Source organism: Diabrotica virgifera, chromosome 4 (assembly GCF_917563875.1).
Source record: "Diabrotica virgifera virgifera chromosome 4, PGI_DIABVI_V3a".
NCBI lineage: Eukaryota > Metazoa > Arthropoda > Insecta > Coleoptera > Chrysomelidae > Diabrotica > Diabrotica virgifera.
Genome location: NC_065446.1, coordinates 164186099 through 164211701, shown reverse-complemented (window position 1 = coordinate 164211701; position 25603 = coordinate 164186099). Strand labels below are relative to the sequence as shown.

Sequence of the window (25603 nt, the reverse complement as noted above, 5' to 3'; positions counted from 1 at the left end):
GAAACAAAGGCCCGGAGATATGTCAGTTATTAGGCCAGTTATGACTTACACGGCCGAAACAAGACCAGATACAAGCAAAACACGAAGACATCTGGAAATCAACGAAATGAAGATCTTAAGAAGGATTGCTGGAAAAGGACTACAGAATAGGGTAAGAAGTGAGGAAATCAGACGCATATGTGAGGTAGACAATATAAATACATGGGTAAAGAACAGAAAAGAAGAGTGGAATAAGCACATAAGCAGGATGTCTGAATCGAGGATAGTAAGAATAGCCAGGGACAAGTCACCGTTAGGCAGGAGCAGTATAGGACGCCCAAGGAAAAGATGGAATGACAACTTAGGGGCAGAATGAAAGGCACTGTTGAAGAAAAACAGGCAGTACTGCCCATATAAAAGAAGAAGATCATTTTAAAGTCATCTACTTTAAAATATATAATATATTACATATATGTCTTGAGTGTGGATGATTCAGATAAAATTAAATTATTTTATTTTTAGAAGAATTTTTTACCAAGTAACAAAAACAAAATTTGTTTAATTTCTTAATGTGTTGTACTTGAGAACGATTTCCGAACCGGAAATCGAAACTTCAAAATAAACTTAGTTTAAAGTAAAATTGTGACTTATTCACACATAGGATTGCAAGTTTAATTAACAGATTTTTTATGGCATGGATAGACGTTAACAATTCAGCCATTCGCAACCAGGTTATAGTTTATCGCTAGCTCAGAGGAGTAATATGTAGTTTGTGTGTTGAGTAAATGTCTTGTTACTTAGTAAAGTCGACTTCATTGTCTCTACATAGTGACGCTTATTGTATCCGAACGTCTGCAGTCTCTCGAGTGAGTTAGTTAAGAGGCTTTTAAATTAGGCGTCAGATTAAATTTGTCTTTATATTTCGTGACTGATTGGCACTAGTATTTTGATATACCAGGTATTCGTAAATGACTATTTGTATAGAACTCAATAATTGAGCCTTTACTTTCATAGTGGATTTTATTTAACATATATTTTCATAACAAAAAATTCTCTGCTTTCCTTAATAATATAATATAGCCTTTTAGCCCAATAAATGACCGTTTTGGAGTGTAATTTTCAGGGGTAACTCCGAATTGCATGAAAATTTGGATTTAGGTTCTACTTACCCTCCACTTCAAAGTTGAATTTGTCCCGACAGTCACCCCTTCTCAGGGGGTGAAAAACGCGTGTTTAAAATAAGCCCGAAAATGGATAAATTGACCGATTATAAGCAACTTTAGTTCTATAAAGTTTTTTACGTAAGTCAATCCTTTTCGCGTTATTCGCAATTGAAAATGTTGATTTTTCGACAAAAAAACTACGTTTTCAGACCATTTTTCGCAAATAACTCAAAAAGTAAATGTTTTATCGAAAAAAATATTCTAAGCAAAAGTGTAGCTTATAAAAAAAAACAAAAAAAAATGGTGTATCAGTAAAGCAAATATAAATTGAGAAAAAAGCAAATTTGTAGCTCATGACAAATACGTTCTTGTTCTTAATTCCAAATCGAATAAGTCAACGCGAAATCACCGAAAAATTCAGCACTTTTCGGGAAAAGCTTATTAACATTTTTTTAAAGTACCTAAAAAAACATTTATATTTGTTTTTTACAGAAGTTTCTAGCACCAAAAATAAACGAGTTACACTGGAAAAAAAGTTGGCCCCTTTTTTTGGTAAAAAAAAAATTGTGAAAACCTCCCTCTATTTAGCACCCTAAATAAAAATAATCGTTACCGCTTTACCATTTATTTTAACTGTATGTATATTGTTTATATTATCTGTAAGTTTGATTGGCTTGAAGTGCTTATTTTTGAAAAAATTTGGTTTTATAGTTAAACAAAATTTTCTAAAAATTTTTGAAAAATTTCGTTTTTTCAAAATAACTTAAAAAGTATTAGTGATAAGAAAAATCTTAGAGTAAAAAAATATAGGTTTTGTTATTATAAATATGCTAGTTTCATTTTGTTTTTCCGCAAGATAAAAATTGGTTAAGATATGGCTGTTCAAAATTTGCATACACTCGTGATTAATGACCCGTTCAAACTTTTTTAACTATAACCCTTTCAAAAGTAAGCACTTTAAACCGGTGAGACTGACAGATTATATAAAAAATAGATAAGTAAGTAAATTGTTTGTAAAGCGGTAGCGATTAATTTCATTTGAGGAGCTAAACACGGGGAGATTTGCATGATTTTTTACAAAAAAAGGGGGCCAACTTTATTTTGAGCTTAACTCGCTTATTATTAATGCTAGAAACTTTTATGAACAATTCTAATAAAACTTTTTATAAACACTTTAAAAAAGTTTAAATAGGTTTTTCCGAAAAGTGCTTAATTTTTCGGTGATTTCACCTTGAAATATTCGATTTGAAATTAGACCCACAAGAACGTATTTTTCATGAGCTACAACTTTGTTTTTACTCGATTGATAGACTTTACTGATACACATTTTTTTTCAGTTTTTTATAAACTTCACTTTTGCTAAGGATATTTTTTTCGATCAAGTACTTACTTTTTGAGTTATTTGCGAAAAACCGTCCGAAAACTTAGTTTTTTTTTGTCGAAAAAAATATATTTATGGAGGATTTCGAAACTAATATAATTTCTAAACAAAATTTAAAACCCACTGTATGGTGGAGATATGTAGATGATGTGTTTTCAATATGGCCTCATAGATCAGAATTGTTGGATACATTCCTGAATATTATAAACGATCAAGAAGAGACAATAAAATTTACAATGGAAAAGGAATATAATAACACCCTGCCTTTCCTCGATGTTTTAGTCTTAAAGAAGGATAATGGATATGAGACTCAAGTGTATAGAAAACCAACACATACCAACAGATATCTCAATTACAAATCAAATCACAACATCAACGTTAAAAAGGGAATCCTAAAATCCTTATATGATAGAGCCAAAATTACTTGTTCTAACGAAAATTCATTTTTAGAAGAAAAACAATTCTTAACATCTGTTTTATTAAAAAATGATTATCCTTTATCGTTTATAAATAAGGAATTGTCAAGATTGGATCGAATGGAACAGAACAACATAGAGCAGGATCCTACAACATTCACAAGAAATAATACGAGGAAAATATCAATACCATACATAAAAGGACTATCCGAGAAACTTAAAACAATAGGAAATAAATTCAACATTTCAACAACATTCAAAACAACCAACACATTGAGATCTATTCTATCTAAAACTAAACCTAACAATGAACAAGAAAGAACAAAGAATTGTATTTATAAAATACCTTGTGAATGCGAACAGTTTTATATAGGTGAAACATCAAGACCATTAAACGTTAGAATAAGTGAACATCAATCTTATATTAACAATAGAGAATTTGATAGATCTCAAATATGTCAACACGCATGGGATAATGAACATAGAGTTCAGTGGAGAGATTCAAGTATAGTCCTGAAAGAAACAGATAGTAAAAAGAGAAAAATCAAAGAAGCGGCTCTAATTATGCTAAACGAAACCAATTGTCGCAAATTCCTCGGTGGAATGCAGTAGGATGTGGATACCCATACTCAAAGAGGAAGTCAATAGAAAGAAAATACCACAATTAGTAAATCAATAGTCGAGTTAGTACATACTTTATATTTTAGTATTACTTATATATCCATGTATTATTGATATTATTTATAATTTAAACAAAATTATAGTAAAGTTGGAATTTGGTATTAATTTTGAGAGTAAATTAAATGTAAGACCAAATACTTACGATGTCGGGATAGTATCACGAGGTTTTTCCTGGTTTTCCCTCGTGATTTACTATGAGATCTCTAACGCAAGAATTTTAATGTCACCGTTGCATGTGGTTGTCGTTTTAAAGACAGATCACATGCTATGATTTTTTTGCGACGGATATTCTTGAGTTGGGGTTGATTTCATGTAATCGAATGAACTATCTTTCAGTAAAGTCGTCCCAGGAACGCAACTCATAAATATTGGCAATATCATTTTAAAGTCTTCTACTTTAAAATGTATCATATGTATCTGAATTGCCGATATAAATGAGTCAAATTAAATAAATTATTAGAAGAATTTTTTTACTAAGCAACAACATTTTTGTTTATGTTAATAGTATTTTGTATTTTGACAACGGCACCCGATTTGGGCGTCGAAACGTTAATAAAAATCATTTTTTTAATAAGATTGTGGCTTATTTCCCATTATAAATAGTTAAAATTGAAAAATAAACATTTTCAATCGAAAATAACTCGAAAAGTATTGACTTACATAAAAAACTCTATAGAACAAAAGTTGCTTAAAATCAGTCAATTTATCCATTTCCGGTCTTATCTTGAATATATGTTTTTTCACCCCCGAGAAGGGGTGACTGTCACCCCCCAAGTAAAAGCAACCAACGGCACAATTTCAACTTTGAAGTGGAGGGTAAGTAGAACCTATATCCAAATTTTCATGCAATTCGGAGTTGTCCCTGAAAATTACACGGCATCGCCGTATTTCCCGTTCATTTACTGGGCTAGTTACCTTAATAATATAAAATATAGTCTCATTGATATTTTGTTTTATTTTAGATTAAATGAAGACATAGATTGCCTCCAAAACGAATGTATATCTTACAAGCAACAGAGCTCTGAATATAGACAATTTTCGTCGGGTTTGTCAAACGAATTATCTGCCACAGAAGAAAAAGTCAGTGGTCTTGAACTGACGGTAAAGGCGTACGAGCGTCTAATTGAAGAAATGAGGTAAGCTTTATTTAATTTCTCTAGATTTACAATGTACTCAAAAGTATATACTATACAGTTCTTCTCATGTCTTTTCTAAGAGCTTCATTTCTTTTTAACACGTGTATTTGACAAAAAATTCTGTTAGTTATTATTTCTCGAAGAAAACCAACATTATTATTAGAATAATAATAGGGAAATTGCATAAAATTTTAAATTCGAAAAAAATGTTATAAATCACAACAGAACATAATTTAGAACATGTATCAAAGATAAAAAAGTTGTTTTTTTGTTCCGTTTGGCCTCTAAAGACGATTCTAAATTCAAATTATACCAGCCAGCCCAAAACGCGTCGTGAAGTCATCCGGTTATATGTTTACATTCTGCACCAACAAAGTAAACAAAATTGTATATAATTTTAAATTAGACGTTATAAACGTCAGTAGAAAATACGTTTGATCGTTTGAACTATTTTAATTACATAGAAAAATTGTACGTTTACAAAATAGCACTATAAAAACAACCATTATAGTAAATTTAAGAGTCTCAGATGCAGAATTCACCATTAAAATGGTAAATAGTTATTTAAATCTGAGACTTTTCGTGTTGAAAGTTCTTTCTGGTACATCCTTAATCTGCGACTTTTACAATTTATAAGACCGCAGACGACGAATATAGAAAACAAAAAGGATTCCTTGCAATCACATTTCGTTTTCATTCGTCTCGGAAAAGGACAGAAGAAGAACTTTCTAGTACTCAAATCTGAGTAAAGATAGAAAAGTAAAAGATGGTTTTGCTTGTTTTTGATTCAGAGGGATGCACAATCGCTGGACGGCTGTTTCCACCATTTCAGGCTTTTTCAACAGCGCTAGTGTGCACTCCTCTGAATCGAAAAACAGTTCAACCATCAATTTAATCAAAAACAAGCAAAACCATCTTTTACTTTTCTATCTTTACTCAGATTTGTGTACTAGAAAGTTCCTCTTCTGTCCTTTTCCGAGACGAATGAAAACGGAATGTGATTGCAAGGAATCCTTTTTGTTTTCTATATTCGTCGTCTGCGGTCTTATAAATTGTAAAAGTCGCAGATTAAGGATGTACCAGAAAGAACTTTCAACACGAAAAGTCTCAGATTTAAATAACTATTTACCATTTTAATGGTGAATTCTGCATCTGAGACTCTTCAATTTGTTAAGAGATGTCGCTGGATCGCGTCCCAATGGGAATTTTCCCATTGGGGAAAAATGGGAACATTCGCAATGGGAATGATCTTTCAAATTCCCCTTAAATTGATGATTGAGCTGTTTTTCGATTCAAAGGAGTGCACGCTGGCGCTGTTGAAAAAGCCTGAAATGGGGAAACAGCTGTCCAGCGATTGTGCATCCCTCTGAATCAAAAACAAGCAAAACCATCTTTTACGACCCTTATAGTGTTTTCTTTTATTCTCCATAGTAAACCTTCTTTCCTTTCCTTCAAAAACAGTATCGAACTCCAATCTCAACAAACTGGTATATATTATTACAATGACATAGGATAAAAAATGTCATTAGAATATAAATATTTTTTCCTTATCCCGCTACGATGAGCTGGCCAAATACCCAAGTAGGTGGAAGCCAATAAACTAAAGAATCAGAAGAAGAATATACCTAAACATAACCATAAAGTTCAACTATGTAACGTCACGGGTCGTTTAAACTATTTTAAATCACAGAAGAGTTTCAATTTGTACTTCTAAGTTATTGTGAGTTTTTGAAGCGTGAAATTTTGGAAATTTCATTTTTAAGCAGAACTGAACATTATTATGTAATAAAAAAATGTGCAAGTTCCCAATTCACACCCAATAATGTCACTAGAAAAATAATCAGATTCATCTTCTTTTTTGGTTGATCTTGTCGGCCTTCGACGATGATCCATATTTATTATATTATACTATGGTTTATTTTTTAACCAAGAGGAGTAAACTAAAAAGACAGATTCACACCCGAGAAAGTCACTAGAAAAGTCAACAAATACATCTTTTTTGGTTGATCATGTCGGCCTTCGACGGTAATCCATAAATCTTATACATATGAATACGTCGCTAAAGAGTTCTAAAAACAACGGTTTTTTATATAAAAGCAGACTGAAAATCTAAAAATTAAAGGAATAACGCAGTAAACACAAGAAATTGCTGATAACTTAATTAACCTATAAAATGACAGAAGTGTCAAAATTTCATAAATGTCATTAGTGTCAAAATTACAAACAGTGGTGTAAACTTGCCTGGTGTTGGACCAATTACAAACAAGCATTACGGCGCGGTAAACTCCTCCTGGTTTAAAAACAAACCATAATACGACTCTAAAGAGTTCTAAAAGCAACTATTAACTGTCTTTTATATAAATGCAGATTAAAAATCTAAAATTTAAATATAATAATAACGAATAACGCAGAAAACACAAAAAATCGCCGATATAAATTAATTAACATATCAATTTTAAATGCCAATAGTGTCAAAATTTCATAATTAAGCGGACTAAACTTACCTGCGGTTAGACCAATTACAAACAAGCATTACGGCGCGGTAAATTTGAATAACTCCTCCTAGTCTAAAAACGAGGTATAGTACAATGCAAAGGGTAAAATTAAAAAAAAGAGCCCGGCGCGTGCGGAGTACCGACAGAAGTGAATACTTCTTATAGATTCTATTATATTTTATTCGATTCAATTCGTTTCGATTCGATCCCATTGGATTTGTTTTGTTTGACTTTATTTAATTTAATTTTATTTTATTGCTTTCAATTTTATTTACTTTTATTAAATTTTATTTAGTTTTATTTAATTTTAATAAATTTTATTTAATTTTATTTTATTAACTATAGGGTTGAAACCGCCCCGGACCCAGTCAATAATAGGAAATTCTGATTCTAAACTAAAATCACAATAAAGATGCACTAGAAATAAACAAAACTAGACACGTTGAATGTTACGAGGTTTACTCCCGAATCATGATTTACAATGTATAAACTGTGTAAATCATGATTTGGAATTTACAATGTATACGAGTATACATTATAAATAATGATTTGAGAGTGCTCATTGTAACATTCAATGTGTCTTGGTTTTTTTATTTGCAGTGCATCTTTATTGTGATTTTAGTATAGGTATATCTAATTTTACCACAGAAAAATGTGTCGCACTATATTTTTCGTAAAAACTTAACAAAACAGCCCATGCAGGGTTAAAACCATGCCGAAGCCAATCCAGAATTGAAAATTCGGAATCTATACAGTCTAACCCGCTTATTGGAATACTTGGTGTCAATAAAAAGTACATATTCCTATAACCGGGATATTCTAATAACCGATCATTGATGGCTAGTAAAAACGGTTAGTTAATTTCGCTTTAAATATCTCTAACAAATCAAATTCGTCAGTTTAACTTTAAATTATCAAAATTGCATTGAAACACAATAAAAATATAGTCAGCTAATTAATTTTATTCGCTGAATAACTATTCACTCATTTGTTATGTTTTGATTTGACTTATTTTCAAATCAATCATTACGTTTTTGCAAAGATCCGTTGGAACAATCGTAAGTGTTTTATATAGGGTGTCCCAAAAGTAGCGGAACGGTCGAATATTTCGCGAACTATACATCGGATCGAAAAACTGAAAAATACGTGTTTAATCATTTTCAAAAATCTATCCAATGACACCAAACACCAATCCCCACTACACCCCCTGGAGCTAGGGTGGGGGGTAACTTTAAAATCTCAAATAGAAACCCCCAGTTTTTCTTGCAAATTTGGATTCGTTTTGTAAAAGTAGGCAACTTTTATTCAAGACATTTTTTCGAACTGTGGATAGATGGCGCTATAATTGGGGAAAACGATTTATCCTGATACCACAGGTAAATTATAGAAACGGTCTAATATCTCACGAAATACACTTCCAAATGAGAAACTAAATAATCTTTTTCGAAAACCTATCGAATAGCACCAAACATGACCCTCCAATAACTTTAAAATCTTAAATAGCAAATTGCAGATTCGGATTCGCCATAAAAAATTAAGCAACATTTATGTCAGGCCATGGAGTTGGGGTGTTTACATTGTAAAATGGCATGCACCCTACCCTCCGTGCTATGGCATGCTGGACGAGCCATACAGCCTGTAGTCCAACACCCCGAAGTATGAGCGGGAACAAAAAGTGTATTAATACTCATACGCTTATGAAACGCACCTGGCGGATCATAAGGGCCTTCACATTTTACTCTTTTTCAACTAGTCTTGTGTGAAATGTCTTTAATCTTTCCTATCGGCCTCTCTTGGCTACCTCTTCTTCTTCCGACCCCGAATGGCTATTAGGTTTCCGAGGGCAGACGGGTCACTATATTTCTTTCTACAACCTACCTGCTCTTCACCGAATGATTGCCGGTATAAGCAATCCCCCACTTACTGACCAACGGCTTCGGGCGGATGAGTTGGTAAGTGGCAGGGCACTCTTTTGTCCTGAGACTGAGAAATCGGTCTCGAAGGCGGATGAACCCTACAGAATGGTCAACGGTATAAGAATGCAGAAGGCAACGGGAAACCACTGCATTAAAGACTCATGGAGTATCCCTAGAAATCGTCATGGCTTACAGAAATGACAATCAACGACCTACTAATCATGGTTCTCGGATGCCAAGATTCGGCAGGGGAAGAAACAACAGCAACGACAGGGCTTCCCAGGCCGTTAGTCAGCGAAATCCCTGTTCCCTAAATATATACAAATACACCTACAAAATCGCTACATGGAATGTAAGAAGTATGTATGAACCTGGAAAACTGAGGAATATACAGCAAGAGATGATGCGACTAGATATCGATATATTAGGAATAAGCGATACAAGATGGGTCAGTTCTGGCGAACTCAATACAGACAATGGGCGAATCTATTACTCTGGAAGCAGCGACACCCAACACAGATATGGAGTTGCTATGATCCTCAGTGAAAAAGTAACGAGATCAGTAACAGGCTTCGTTCCGGTGTCCGAAAGAATTATAATGTTGCAATTATTGACAGCTCATGGAAAAATGAACCTAATTCAGATTTATGCGCCAACTGCTGACAAAAATGAAGAAGAAATAGAGAACTTTTATAGCGAACTTCAAAAAACATTACAGCTCACAGCATCTAGAGACATAACAGTGATCATGGGTGATTTCAATGCAAAAATTGGCGAAGGAAAATGCTACCCTAATGTAGGGCCATATGGACTTGGCGAACGAAATGACAGAGGGGATCGCCTAATAGAATTTTGCCAGGAACATAATGTTGTAGTCGCAAATACATTCTTTAAATTACCTAAGCGACGCCTTTATACATGGAAATCGCCAGCTGACAAAGACAACAAAATCGTCAGAAATCAAATTGACTACATCCTAATAAAGCACAGATATCGAAACTCAATTCAGGCAGTAAAGGCATATCCAGGAGCGGACGTATCTTCTGATCACAGTCTTCTTATTGCTAGGTTTCAACTTCAACTAAAAAAGACGCAAAAAAGCCGCAACAACAATAAACTTAACATACAGAAACTTAAGTCAGAAGAAACAAAAGAAAATTTGAAACATGAAATCAACACAAATCTAGATAGAAACCCAAGAAATAATTGCAACGTAGAACAACAGTGGCAATTCTTCAAAACCTCTATATTAGATCCAAGTAAGAAAGTACTTACAACAACCAAATGTAAGAAAGAAGAATGGATGACGGAGGAAATTCTAGAGTTGATGAATGAAAGAAGAAAAAACAAAACAATTAATAAGACTCGCTATAAACAGCTTCAAAACCAAATAAGAAGAAAAATTAGGGAGGCTAAAGAAACCTACTTCTCTGAAAAATGTAAAGAAATAGAAGAACTTCAAAACATATATGACAACTTCAACCTACATAAAAAAGTCAAAGAACTAGCCGGAATAGGAAATAGAAGAACCTCAAATATATTGCTCGACAAAAACGGAAATACTATAATAGAGACAGAACGAAAACTACGACGATGGAAAGAGTACATCGAGGAACTATTTCATGACCAGAGAGAAGCTAGTACATCCGTAGATAGCCAAACCGGAGATGTAGGCCCAGAGATATCCAAATCAGAGGTTAGTCAGGCAATAAACTCTATGAAAACCAATAAATCTGCTGGTCCAGATGAATTACCTAGCGAGCTGATAAAGTTGGTCAACGAGAAAAACCTGGACATAATAGTAGAACTGTTCAACGCTATCTATACTACGGGAATCATCCCTAGAGAAATGTTGACATCAGCATTTGTGTGTTTGCCAAAAAAAGTGAATGCCAAAGAATGCAGTGACTACCGAACCATAAGCTTAATGTCACATACCTTGAAAATTCTGCTGAAAATTATCCACGCCAGAGTACACTCTAAACTGGAGCTGGATATTAGTGACACTCAATATGGGTTCCGCAATGGAATGGGCACCAGAGAGGCATTATTCTCCTTCAACGTGCTGACACAGAGATGTTTGGATGTTAACCGTTCTCTTTACGTCTGTTTTATAGACTACAATAAAGCGTTTGATAAAATAAAACATGACCGACTCATGGAAATTCTAAAAACTAAAAACCTAGATGAAAGAGATTTAAGACTAATAACACATCTCTATTACAATCAGCGAGCAATAGTAAGAATTGAAACAGAAACATCTGAAGAAATGGAAATAAAAAGAGGAGTCAGGCAAGGCTGCATACTATCACCTCTATTATTTAACGCTTATTCTGAAGAGGTAATGCGAGAAACTCTGGAAGATGAAACAGTCGGCATAAGAGTAAATGGAGTCTTAGTTAACAACATCAGATATGCAGATGATACAGTAATAATAGCCGATAATTTACAAGACCTGCAAATACTCATGAGTAAAATAGTAAGGTGTAGTAGGGAGTACGGACTCTCTCTCAATATCAAAAAGACAAAGTTTATGAAAATTAGTAAAAACAACCATAATACTAACGAAATCTTGATAGTAGAGGGCCAGCAGATCGAAAGAGTAAAAAAGTACACTTACCTAGGGACACTTATAACCGAAAATAATGACTACACTGCAGAAATCAAAGTCAGAATCGAGAAAGCACGTTCTAATTTTATGAAAATGAAAAAGGTCCTATGTAGTAAAGATTTAACATTAGCTCTTAAAGTACGCCTAACAAAATGCTACGTATATAGTGTACTATACTATGGACTGGAATCATGGACGTTAAATGTAGAGACAATGAGACGACTTAACGCCTTTGAAATGTGGACGTATAGAAGAATTATGAGGGTTTCCTGGGTAGATAGAGTTACGAACAATGAAGTACTGAGAAGAATAGGTAAAGAGAAGGAAGTTGAACTGACAATTAAAGAAAGAAAACTACAGTACCTCGGACATGTGATGCGGGGCGAGAAGTATGGCATCCTGCGACTCATAATGCAGGGAAAGATAGATGGCAGAAGAAGCATCGGCAGAAGACGAATTTCATGGCTGAAGAACCTGAGAGAATGGTTTGGATGCAGCTCAAAACAACTATTTAGAGCTACTGCCTCAAAAATTAAAATAGCTATGATGATTGCCAACCTCCGTAGCGGAGATGGCACCTGAAGAAGAACATTTATTCGAAACATTTTTTAAAATTTCTGATAGATGGCGCTAATAAATCGTATTTTTCCAATTAAAGCGCCATCTATTAACAATTCTAAAAAATATTTCGAATAAATGTTGCTTAATTTTTCATGACGGATCCGAATCTGTAATAAAAAGTGGGGGTTGCTATTTAATATTTTAAAGTTACCCCCCACCCCACCTCCAGGGGGGGGGGGTTCTGTTTTTAAGTTTCTCATTTTGAAGTGTATTTCGTGAGATATTAGACCGTTTCTATAATTTACCTATGGTATCAAGATAAATCGTTTTTCCCAATTACAGCGCCATCTATCCACTTTTCGAAAAAAGTCTTGAATAAAAGTTGCTTACTTTTACGTAACAAATTAAAATCTGTAAGAAAAACTGGGGGTTTCCATTTGAGATTTTAAAGTTACCCCCACCCCCTCCTTTAGGGGGTGTAGTGGGGGTTGGTGTTTGGTGTCATTAGATAGATTTTTGAAAATGATTGAACACGTATTTTTCAGTTTTTTGATCCGATGTTTAGTTCGCGAAATATTCGACTGTTCCACTACTTTTGGGACACCTTGTAGAAACGGTCTAATATCTCGAGAAATACACTTCCAAATGAGAAACCAAAAAACAGGTTTTTAATATTTTTCGAAAACCTATCGGAAAACACCAAACATGACCCTCCAACCCACCCCCTGGAGGTGGGATGGGGGGTAACTTTAAAATCTTAAATAGCAACCCCACTTTTTATTGCAAATTCGAATTCGTCTTGAAAAATTAAGCAACATTTATTCGAAACATTTTTTAAAATTACTGATAGATGGCGCTAATAAATCGTTGTTATCAACAATTCTAAAAAATGTTTCGAATAAATGTTGCTTAATTTTTCATGACGAATCCGAATCGGCAATAAAAAAGTAGGGGTTGCTATTAAAGATTTTAAAGTTATCCCCCACCCCATCTCTGGGGGGTGAGTTGGAGGGTCATGTTTGGTGTTATTCGATAGGTTTTCGAGAAGTATTACAAACCTTTTTTTTTTGGTTTTTCATTTGGAAGTGCATTTCTCGAGATATTAGACCGTTTCTATAATTTACCTATGGTATCAGGATAAATCTTTTTTCCCAATTATAGCGCCATCTATCCACAGTTCGAAAAAATGTCCTGAATAAAAGTTGCATACTTTTACGTAAAGAATCCAAATCTGCAAGAAAAACTGGGGTTTCCATTTGACATTTTAAAGTTACCCCCCACCCCACCTCCAGGGGGTGTAGTGGGGGTTGGTGTTTGGTGTCATTGGATAGAGTTTTGAAAATGATTGAACACGTATTTTTCAGTTTTTCGATCCGATGTTTAGTTCGCGAAATATTCGACCGTTCCGCTACTTTTGGGACACCTTGTATATTCAATCACTTAAAACTTTCTAATAGCTAGAAAACCATATGAACAGTTATGTATAATCGGTTGCCTATGCATTCTCCATAACAAAATTTCACTTACGTTCTTATTTATTTGTGATATACAATTACACTGGCACTTATTCAGTTTAATTTTTTATATAATAATATTTATGTGAAATCGTAAAATATATATGAATCTTGAAAATATTTTACATACATATTATTTAGGTACATAAAATTTGGATTTTGGCAGACAGGTGGCAGCAGTTAAGGTAGTTCGACGTTAATGTTATATTATTTTGTAGCCCAAGTATTTCATACAGTTTAAAAAGGGTGCTTGTTACTGGATAGCACACAAGCTGTTATGAGCTTGCGGGGTATGGTAATCAAGACATACCCAGTACGTAATTTTTGTTAACGTGGGGCTGTTTCTTGGCAATGTCTCAGAGACGCCCCCTCCTAATTAATTCGAAACAAAAAACAAAGTACATTCATCTTTCATCTATTACAAATACATACACATAAACAATGTGGGGTTCGGGGTCGCGGGGTGGGTAGTGCCGCAGTGTAGTGGGTAGGTCAAAAAGTAAGTGTATAGTGTTAGCGTAGAGTGTAGGACGTGTAGGTAGATACATACAACAGATTCAAAAATTAAAGAATAAATAAATTAATATCAATACTGATGCCATATACACACAGGGGCAAGATTAACGGAACACATTAAAAATGGGACATGTTAGATATCTCGAATTTCCTAAACCTGTTGTCCGATTTGGGTGGTGATTTTTTAGTATGTTATAGCCAATACATAAGACTATAATACATCCAACTCCCACAGAAAACTGGAAGCACGTTGCTACTAGCGCATCTGTCGGCTTGAATTGAACTACGTTTTCTCAACGTAAACATACAAATTTAATTTTGTTAATTTTTGGATAATTTATTAGCTAATCTTGGTAAATTGTGTTTGTATTTTTACACAAAATGTCTTATAAAATAGGTTCTGTAAAATGGATTCTCAGCAAATACCTAGGATGGCAACAAAATTAAGTCAAAAGTGTATTACTTTGCCTCCATTCACCCCGATGAGAGGGCGTTTAGCTGCGATTTCTTTTTACAAGAAGGCTAAATTTATTTTCTATTATTAGGGCTAAGGCTAAGGATAGTGTGAAATTTAGGTGTAACTTATAAAGGGAGCTTCAGATAAAATTAATGATATATTTAAAAGGTATTTTTAAAATTATATACAAGAGAGTGTTGAAAATGTTAAATATAATTTAAAATAAAAATGTTACTTACAAGAAACTCTCCAAAATGTATGTACCTACCATCAAATTGTCACAAATCTTTTATAGATAAATATTTTGATCTTTTAATAAAAGCGTATATAAATAAAATTAACGATAGTAAAAAGGAAACATTATGTAAATTAAAAAGTAAGAATATAAAATTAAAGAAAATAACTCACAACTAAATTTGTATTTTGATTTAATCCTATAAAAATACCTTTCTTTTAAATGCATAGCTTGTGGTTACAACCCATACCACTAGGTGGCGCTATATTGTTTGCTTCCAAAAAATTAATGGGAAATGTCAATGTTTTTTCCTTAAAGTTCGAAACATACTGGAATATTCTAGCATATAGGGTGTCAATTTAAAAAGTTATATAATTTGGTCCCTATAGAAAATCTAAAAATATACAAAAACACGTCAAATTTATTTGTGAGGGGGACATTTTATAGACCAGTTTTCAACTAAATTACACTAAGCCTCTAGCGGGGGCGGACACAATCCCCAAAATCTGTAATGGAAAGGGGGTTGAGTGATACCTCATTTTAAAGGTCATTCGATTACCTTTTCAAAAATACCACATACATTATATTTCTTTTCAGTAATTGTAATTTTTTTATAATTAATTTTAATAATTAAATATCGAGTTCAGAACTCCAAAAAATTTTTTGGAGTATTGAACTCCCAAATTGAATTTTTTTTTGGGGTGTTGAAGTATTTAAAGTATTTTTGTAAAAATCAAAGAAAACCGTAAAGATATTAAGTATAGAGTTCAGAACTACAAAATTTTTTAGAGTATTGAGTCCAAGATTTTTTCAAAAGTACTGAAAAGAAATATAAGGCATGTGGTTTTTTTTTAAAAGGTAATTTAATGACCTTCAAAATAAGGTATCACTGAACCCTCCTTTCCATTAAAGATTTTGGGGGTTGTGTCCGCCCCCGCTATAGGGTTGATGTAATTTAGTTGGAAACTGGTCAACAAAATGTCCCCCCACAAATAAAGGGTACCCCCCGTTAAGATAGGCAAAATGCCCTCACTCCCAGAATTCAATTTTGTTCATTTTTTTACGTTCTATGCAATTAAAAAATGAGATTACGCGGATTTTTTGCTCGCCACCCCCCTTACCCCTCCCCCCACAGCCAAAAACGTAGATTTTTAGATTTATTTTTTTTTAGTTGGGTTGTAATTGATTTAAAAATTTCAAAAAATTCACAGGGGTATCTGAGGCTTTTACAAAACATGTCCATTTTTTATGGACCCGTAGGTCGAGTGTACATAACCTCAATTTTTTCTTTAATTTTTTAAAAGCTTATAACTTTTTTTCCAAGATGGCAGCAGGTCCAATTTTTTTTGCATTTTGTGTATTTTACCAAAAACTATCCCTCTGATTTTTTTCAGATTTTTTCGTCAACTTGAAAAATCCGGAAAACTGTTTTTTTAGGGGGTTTTGGGATTTTCTCCATTTTATAGACTTCAAAATAGACCAACTCAAGGTTTTTTTAAATAGATTATGTATAATTTGAAATAAATGAGTAATTTAGGATATTCAAAAATTGGGCAAAACACGTTTATACCCTCCAAGAACCATGTTTTTCAAGTTATGTAAGGATTTTTCAATTCAATTCAATTTATTCAATAAACGGCAGAGCCAATTTACAAAAAAATGTACAAAAAAAATGAAATATGATGGTAAACAGTAAAGATAACCAATTTTAACCTAAAATAACAAATAACAAAAGATAATAAAAATGACAACAATGACAACAATAAAAACCAACAAAATTAAATTAGTAACAATAATAAATTATAGGAACTTAGTACTTTACTTCAGTTACTGAATTATGTATGCTTCTTTTAAATACACGAAGACTGTCCACAAATGGATCAAGACTGTTTTGATTATGATTAATTAGACGCAAGGTGCGTGACAATGGGGAGTAAAAGCAATAGTTCGTATTATGATAAGGTATGCGAAAAATTGGGGAAACCCGTCTTTGGACAGTATTGAGGCTTATAGCTTGTAAGAGAGTTGGGCAATGATATAGACCATTTAATATTTTATAAATGATTGTTAAATCTGATTTAGCCCTTCTTACTTCCAAGCTATCCAATTTAAATGTTTGATTAACCAGATCATAATTAATGTTAAAACCCTGACAAATATTGATATGAGCTCGAAATGCCAAAGAACGAAGAAATGTTTTCTGGACGGACTCAATATTTCTAATGTGACAATCATAGTAAGGTGACCATATAACCTTAAAAAACAATTCGGTGACAGTTGAGAACTATTACGTGTTATAAATCCAAGATTTCGCATACTCCTATTAATCATGTCTGTAATATGTGGTATAAAAGTTAATTTTCTGTCAAACAAAACACCTAAGTCTTTAATACAGTCCACAGATTCAATAACAGTATTGTTCAATATATACGTTTTTACAATGGTATTGTTAGAGCGACTGAAGGTAATACTAAAGCATTTTTTAACATTTAATTCTAGACCATTATCAGTACACCATACACATAAGTTATTTAGATCCTTTTGTAGCAGTACAGTGTCTAGTTCGGACTCAATAACCTTATAAAATTTGAAATCGTCCGCAAAGGCCAGAAGTGCAGAATGTAATATTATAGTACTCAGGTCTCTAATAAACAAGTTAAACAAGACAGGGCCTGAGTGAGACCCCTGTGGAACACCTGAAAGCACCTGAATCTCGCTAGATAAGTAATTGTTAATCCGAACGAACTGAGTACGCCCAGTTAACAAACTATAACAAAATCTTACAAGGCTCTCACCCAAACCCATTGCACTTAGTTTGGCAACAATATGTTTAAACTCTATCGAATGCCCTTGAGAAGTCCGTGTAAACACTGTCTACCTGTTTGGAGCTCTCAAAGGCATTCAACAGGTCAAACTGATACGTTAAAAGGTTGGTCACGGTGGATCTACCTTGAGAAAATCCATGCTGCTCGTCATTTAATATTTTCCGACAGTGCCAGGATAGATGGGTGGAAAATAATTTATCAAAAAGCTTAGGAATAGCTGATAGTATGCTAATCCCTCGATAGTTACGAACGTCACTCTTATTGCCACTTTTATGGATAGGTGTAAGAAAGCTGACTTTCCAAAAGTCGGGAAAAATACCAGTGGAAATGGACAAGTTAAACACATGCAGCCAGGGTTGGCTCAACGTACAAACACATTTCTTCAGCAGCACAGAGGGAATACCATCTGGGCCATGTGAATACCTACTCTGCAAACTATTTATACCATCAAAGACCTCTGTTAAAGAAAATTGCACTGTATTAAGATCCAAACTATAATTAAAGTTATAGTCAGGAATCTCCCCATCATTGTTTTTATATGATAAAGCAAAATGTTTTGAGAATAAATTTACAATTTCTTGACCACTGTCGGCAGTCTCATTATCAAGAAACATACTATTAGGATATGCACTTGATCTCCGTAAATTATTCACATGTTTATAGAACAGACTAGGGTTAATGGACAATTCTGTATTTATTCTCATTATGTAGTTGTTGTGACATTCATTGCGTAAAATTTTACATCTATCTCTACTTTGTGAAAATAATTGATAGTCCTCATAATTCCCAGTCTGCTTAAATTTACAATGTGCTTTTTTCTTATCAATGATTAGCCTCTGTAATTCCCTGCTAAACCAAGATGGAAAGTTAGATGACTTAAAATGTTTAATCGGGACAAAATAATCAATAGCAGAGTACAAAACATTATAAAAATATTCCACACATTTGTTAATGTCACCATGATCAAGTGCACGATCCCAGGATATGCTAGCTAAATAGTTGTTAATAGCATTAAAATCACAATTCTTAAAATCGTAGTAAAAAACGTCATATTTTAAATCTAAATCACTTTTAAGAGGGATGATAAACTCATATGCTGGGTGATGCTCTGTTATGGTGGACAGGTTTTCAGAAGCATAATTAACTACAACACTACACATATTTGAAAAAATAAGATCTAGAAACACACCAAAACTATTTGATAAGGAATTCACCTGCTTAAGGTTAAGATAGTTGCAACAGGCACACAAAATATTAGCGGATGTTATAGATGCTGCTCCCTCAACCTGCAAACCATCCTCGGAATTGACCCAGATAGCTTGTGGTAAATTAAAATCACCGCAAATCACAAATTCACAATTTGTATAAACACCCACAAGATCTGAGGCTGCCGAGGAAAATTTTTCATATACAGTCACCGGTGACCATGGAGGGATATAAACTGCACTGAGAACAATATTTTTCCTGCCAGTTGAAATGTGAACAAAAATATTCTCTAGATTTGAGTTACTGGTATGTACTAATTTTGAGTTAATATTTCTCCTGACTGCAATTAATGTGCCACCACCTCTGCTCTTTCCCGTATTTAATTGGTTCCTATCCTGCCTAAATACATTAAAATCAACAAAGCCTAATTCTGCTAATAAGTAATTCTCGTTAAGCCAAGACTCCACAAAAATTATGACATACACACAGGCATTGACAGCGTTACGAAGTTCTGTTAATTTGGTTCTCAACCCCCCCGCATTATGATAGTAGACATTTAGTTTTTTGAGGTATTTCTGTTGTTTTCTTTAGTTTTTTGTTGAACAACACTAGGAATGCCTTTTATATACTGAATGTGAAGATCCTGCTCAACTTGAGAACGCTGAGCTAGTTCCTTGTGAGCTTTTTTTTAGTTGATTATGCTGTAAAACTGTTAAGTCAGCTCTTATTTGCAAGTTGAGGTTATTAATCAATTTACGATTTTTTAAGCAAATATGTGCCAAACCACTATCCGAAAAGACAATCTTTAGAGGTCTCACATTGTTTTGTCTCATTTTACCAAGTCGGAAAGCTTTAAACTCAGAACAAGTGACCTTTAAAGTAGGAAGTAAATCTGAGACAAATTTTTTGTCATGCTCAACCCGATTTTTGGAATTTTCATCTCTGCTTTCAGGAACATTGTAAAAAATAACGTTCTTTGATCGAATTGCCCTGTCATGCATTTCACCGTATATCTCGGTAGTAGTTTGATCCTGTATGGGGTTTGATTGGTCGCTACTTACCCCCTGTGATTTGAGAGTATTGAGCTCATTTTTGAGCTCCTGCATTTCAGTTTTAAGCTCAGATAATTCATTACTTAGTTCTCCAGAGCGCAGGGTTTTTATTTCCTCCAAAACACATGTTAACTTCGTATTCTGATCGTTAATCGCATTAAAGATGTTTAAAATTATTAATACGATATCCGACATTTCAATGTTTTGTTTGTTGACAAGACGATCTTGAATTTTTTCCCCTAACCTCGAAAAATCATCTGTTGGTAGTTCATTTGAACAATCGATCGACCTTGAGCCTCTTCTTTTTGTAACAAAATCATTGTTTTCCGGTCTGCTCAGTGGTTGGCTGGACGACTGGTGCGTTCGATTCGTTGACGCCAACTCATCCGAATGACTTTGATCACCGGATGAGAGAGATGCACGACACCTAACCTTAACTGCATCACATTTAACACAACACCAGTTATGTACCCCGGTTTTTCTGGCAGCGGAGACAATTTTATTAAAATCGGTTACAGTAAGGGCTGTACAACCCCTGTGAAACCATAAATTACATAGACTACACTCAATAGACGCCGAATTTCCATAAAAAACACGACCACATTTACTACATTTGTTTACGTCGGAAATCTTTTGTACAATCTTTGAGATCGATACAGCCTTACTATTTTTTTTCATTATTTTACGTTATATGTGATTAAAAAATAAGATTCATCGCATTTTTAGCCTACCCCCTCCCCCTGCCCCCACAATAACGTCAATTTTTCTATTTTTTTTGCTCAATTAAGTTGCAATTTATTTAAAAAATTTATGAGGCTTCTACAAAACATGTCTATTTTTTATGGACCCATAGGTAGAGTGTACATATGGCATCAAAATTCCTGTTTTATTTTTTTAAAACGTATTTTTGACTTCCAATCGATATTTTTTTAAAACGTCCAATGAATGGTACATCTCTCTCGCGGACGCGGACGGCCGCCTCAATACGTGCTTAGTTAATTATTAAAAACAATAGCTTAGTAATAAAATGATGACAAAAATTTCTTCTTTAGGCTCTTGTAGAGGGGGGGGGGTTAAACTTTGATTTGGTCACTTTCTGACTTCCATAATAATAATTCTAAATCGAGTTATTAAGCCTTGAAAATGACCATTTTCGCGTTTTTCAAATTTTAAATCGCCTATAATTCGACAACAGTCAATTTTAGAGAAAAATTACAAGAGACCTGTTTTGCTCAGATTAATCCAGAGAATCTAAAACAAATTTGTCCTAAGTGAAAAAATTGATTTTTTGAATTTGTTTAAAACATTGTTTAAACAATTTTCCGACCGCGGTACTGCCTGGTACGTTGTGGATTTGTTATAAGGACCTGTTTTTGAGTAAGTTTATGCAAAAAAACCAATCGGAATTAATTTACCTAACGGGGGCAAGCATACAGCCTGAACTATTTGCATTATGAGGTTGCGCAAACGGCAACATAACAATAGGCTGTTGTTCGCATGTGGCTGCCTTAATATAATATTATAATTTATCACATGGAAGATATTTCACAAAAATCATCAAGCCAGCAGAATATCTTACAAAACTCTTTGACAATACAGATGTTATAGGTACCTGTAATAGACGAAGACAGCGATGAAGACTTTAGAACTGTAAAGCGTAATAGTGTCCTTAGTAATATTAGGGTTACTACTAAATACAACCTAATGAACAAAGAACAAAATGTTTTGATTCACAAAACGACAAAAAGTATGATATATTAAAATGTATTTTTCTTAAATGGATTATTCTATTTTATTTTTGTTTTTTGTATCCTACCCAAAAAATATCAAAATGACAGGTATTTTTACTTTATACAAAAAGATTTTGCAAAATTTGAAATTGTTTTCTTTAAATGTATGTACATAGTTTATTTGAGGATAAACTGGGCAACAGATATACTGAGAAAAAAATTAAATTGATGTTTTAGTGGGCAGGTTGAGGGGTTAGAGGGCTAAAATTGGGCTAAGGCTTATTTTTTAAACACATAAAACGTAAAAAAATGAAAAAAAAATTCAGACTGTCTCGATCTCAACAAATATAGGCCTGGATTCCGCGTACCAAAAAAAAAAGTTGAATAATAGCAAGCTGAAAATTTGTTAATAGTTTAACGGTGTCTAGTTGGAAAAACTTTGATGTAGGTATAGGAACACTGGAACAGGGGAAGTTTTAATTGTGAAACGTAATTTTAATTTTGGAACGTGTCACCCTCACAAGTTTATGATTGTGAAAACTATTACCAGGTTGTTTTTAAGTTTATTCCATAGCAAACTTTATATAATATATGAAAAAATGTTTGTCCGACAAATATTTTGGTCATTTTAATAAGTCCGACACGTAGAACATGTCAAATGATAGGATTTATATTGGTGGTAAATAGCAGTTTGATTTTTGCGTGAGAGTTTAATGAAAGTCCAACAAATCAATTGCAAGTTTGGTCCGACAAAATACACGGGACGTTTTCGTAGTCGGATGTTCGAAACTTGTAACCTGTTCAACAAATAAAACGTCCCCTGTTCCAGTGTTTCCGTACATCAAAGTTTGTCCGACTAGACACCGTTAAGCTATTAACAAATTTTCAGTTTGCTATTAATAAACTTGTTTTTGATATACGGGATCCAGGCCTGTATGAGTAGCCGCTCAAAAACCTTTAAAAAATTTGAAAAAACATAGTTTTTGGGGGGTTTAGAGGTATTTTGCATTTGCACAATGTTTGAATATCCCTAAAAAGTCAGTTATTGCAAATTATACATAACCTATAAAAAACCTTGAGTTAGTCTATTTTGAAGTATATAAAATGGAGAAAATCCCTAAAAACCACCGAAAAAAACCAGTTTTGAGGATTTTTGAAGATCTTACGGAAAAATCTGAAAAAAGTCAGAAATATATTTTTTGATAAAATACACAAAACACAAAAAAAAATTAGACATGCAGCCATCACCAAAAAAAATACGTACCATTAAAAAAAAACAAAAAAAAAATGAGGTTATGTACACTCGACCTTCGGGTTCATAAAAATAGATATTTTGTAAAATCCTTAGCTGTGCGTGTGAATTTTTTGTAATTTATAATTTAATTGCAAACCAACTTAAAAAAAAATAAAATCGAAAAATTGACGTTTTTGGCTGTGGGGGAGGGGGGAGGGGATGGTGGGCTAAAATTGCGATGAGATTTTTTAATCACATAGAACGTAAAGAAATTTAAAAAAATATTCAGGATGTATCGATGTCATAAAATATGATTAGACCCGCAAAAAACCTTACATAATTTGAAAAAAACATGGTTTTTGGGGGGTTTAAAAGTGTTTCGCCCAATTTTTGAATATTCTAAAATACCCAGTTATTTTAAATTATACATAATCTATTAACAAAACCTTGAGTTGATCTATTTTGAAGACTATAAAATGGAGAAATCCCTGAAAACCCCCTAAAAAAACAGTTTTTCGGATTTTTCAAGATGGCGCAGTTGACGGAAAAATCTGAAAAAAATCAGAGAGATAGTTTTTGACAAAATACATACAATGCAAAAAAATTGGACCTGTAGCCATCTTGAAAAAAAAGTTATAAGCTTTTAAAAAATTAAAGAAAAAATTGAGGTTATGTACACTCGACCTACGGGTCCATGAAAAATGGACATGTTTTGTAAAAGCCTCAGCTACCCGTGTGAATTTTTTGAAATTTTTAAATCAATTACAACCCAACTAAAAAAAAATTAATCTAAAAATCTACGTTTTTGGCTGTGGGGGAGGGGTAAGGGGGTGGCGAGCAAAAAATCCGCGTAATCTCATTTTTTAATTGCATAGAACGTAAAAAAATTAACTAAATTGAATTCTGGGAGTGAGGGCATTTTGCCTATCTTAACGGGGGTACCTTTGACGTGTTTTTGCATATTTTTAGATTTTCTATAGGGACCAAATTATAGGGGGTGGCAACTTTTCAAATTGACACACTGTATGTAAAATATTGAACTATTTTAAATGGGAAATAGGCCACAATTTTACCAAAAAAATGAATTTATTAACGTTTCGACGCCCAAGTCGGGTGTCGTTGTCAAAATACAAAATAATACTAAATAAACAAAAATGTTGTTGCTTAGTAAAAAATTCTTCTAATAATTTATTTAATCTGACTCATTTATATCGGCAATTCAGGCATGTATTATACATTTTAAAGTAGAAGACTTTAAAATGATATTGCCAATATTGATGAGTTGCGTTCCTGGGACGACTTTACTAAAAGATAGTTCATTCGATTACATGAAATCAACCCCAATTTAAGAATATCCGCTGATTTCATGTAATCGAATGAACTATCTTTTATTAAAGTCGTCCCAGGAACGCAACTCATCAATATTGGCAATATAATTTTAAAGTCTTCTACTTTAAAATGTATAATACATGCCTGAATTGCCGATATAAATGAGTCAGATTAAATAAATTATTAGAAGAATTTTTTACTAACAACATTTTTGTTTATTTAGTATTATTTTGTATTTTGACAACGACACCCGACTTGGCGTCGAAACGTTAATAAATTCATTTTTTTGGTAAAATTGTGGCTTATTTCCCATTTAAAATAGTTCATTCTAAAAATGCCACAAGGAAATAGCTTCAGAACAACATGTAAAATATTGAAATGAAAAATCAATTAATGTAGCCTTAAGCTTTCTGAACATTTTGTTTTTCAATTCATTCGTTTATGTTCGATAATAAGAGAGATATGTAGTTTTATACTACGGTATTGTTCTGAAGCTATTTTTATAATATATTTCCCAGTTAGAATAGTAAATTTATCGCTAGTACCTATGATTAATGTGATTCCTAATACATTTCCAGTGAAAATAATAACTCTTTGAGAAGTGTTGGCGACACAATTTTTTTTATATGCGTGTCCGCGAAGATTATAACTCCCAAAATTTAGTTTATAATAGATTAGATTTAGTTTATAATAGATGCCGACGAAAAGAATTATTTCCGTAAATAGATGGTTTTGCTTGTTTTCGATTCAGAAGGTTGCACAATCGCTGGACAGCTGTTTCCACCATTTCAGACTTCCTCAACAGCGCTAGCATGCACTCCTGTGAATCGAAAAATAGCTCAACCATCAATTTAAGGGGAACTTCAACTTTCTCATTGGGACGCGATACAGCGACATCTCTTGCGATGGTCAATTCAAAGTCAGAAGATTTCTTCATCTTCTTCATGTGCCGTGCTCGGTTATCGAACGTTGGCTATCAAATTGGCTATAGCAATTTTGTTAACGGCAGCTCGGAAAAGGGATGCAGAGGATCTGTTATACCATTCTCTCAGGTTTTTAAGCCATGACGTTCTTCTTCGACCTGGCCCTCTTCTTCCGTCTACCTTGCCTTGTATTATTAAATGGAGTATATTATATCTCTCTGGGTGTCGCATAACATGGCCAAA

The 25603-nt window shown here is 33.4% G+C and overlaps 1 protein-coding gene and 1 non-coding gene across 2 annotated transcripts in view; both read left to right on the top strand.

The window, feature by feature from the left end:
• Positions 1–25603, top strand: part of LOC114332329 (citron Rho-interacting kinase) — a 199066-nt gene that overhangs the window by 100898 nt on the left and 72565 nt on the right. Inside the window, exon 10 of the mRNA XM_050648479.1 lies at positions 4583–4756. Within this exon, the coding sequence (XP_050504436.1) occupies positions 4583–4756 (174 nt within the window). The remainder of the gene's footprint in view (positions 1–4582; positions 4757–25603) is intronic.
• Positions 14093–14223, top strand: LOC114332331 (U11 spliceosomal RNA). The gene has a single exon (XR_003652780.1). It is a non-coding gene; the product is annotated as a U11 spliceosomal RNA (small nuclear RNA).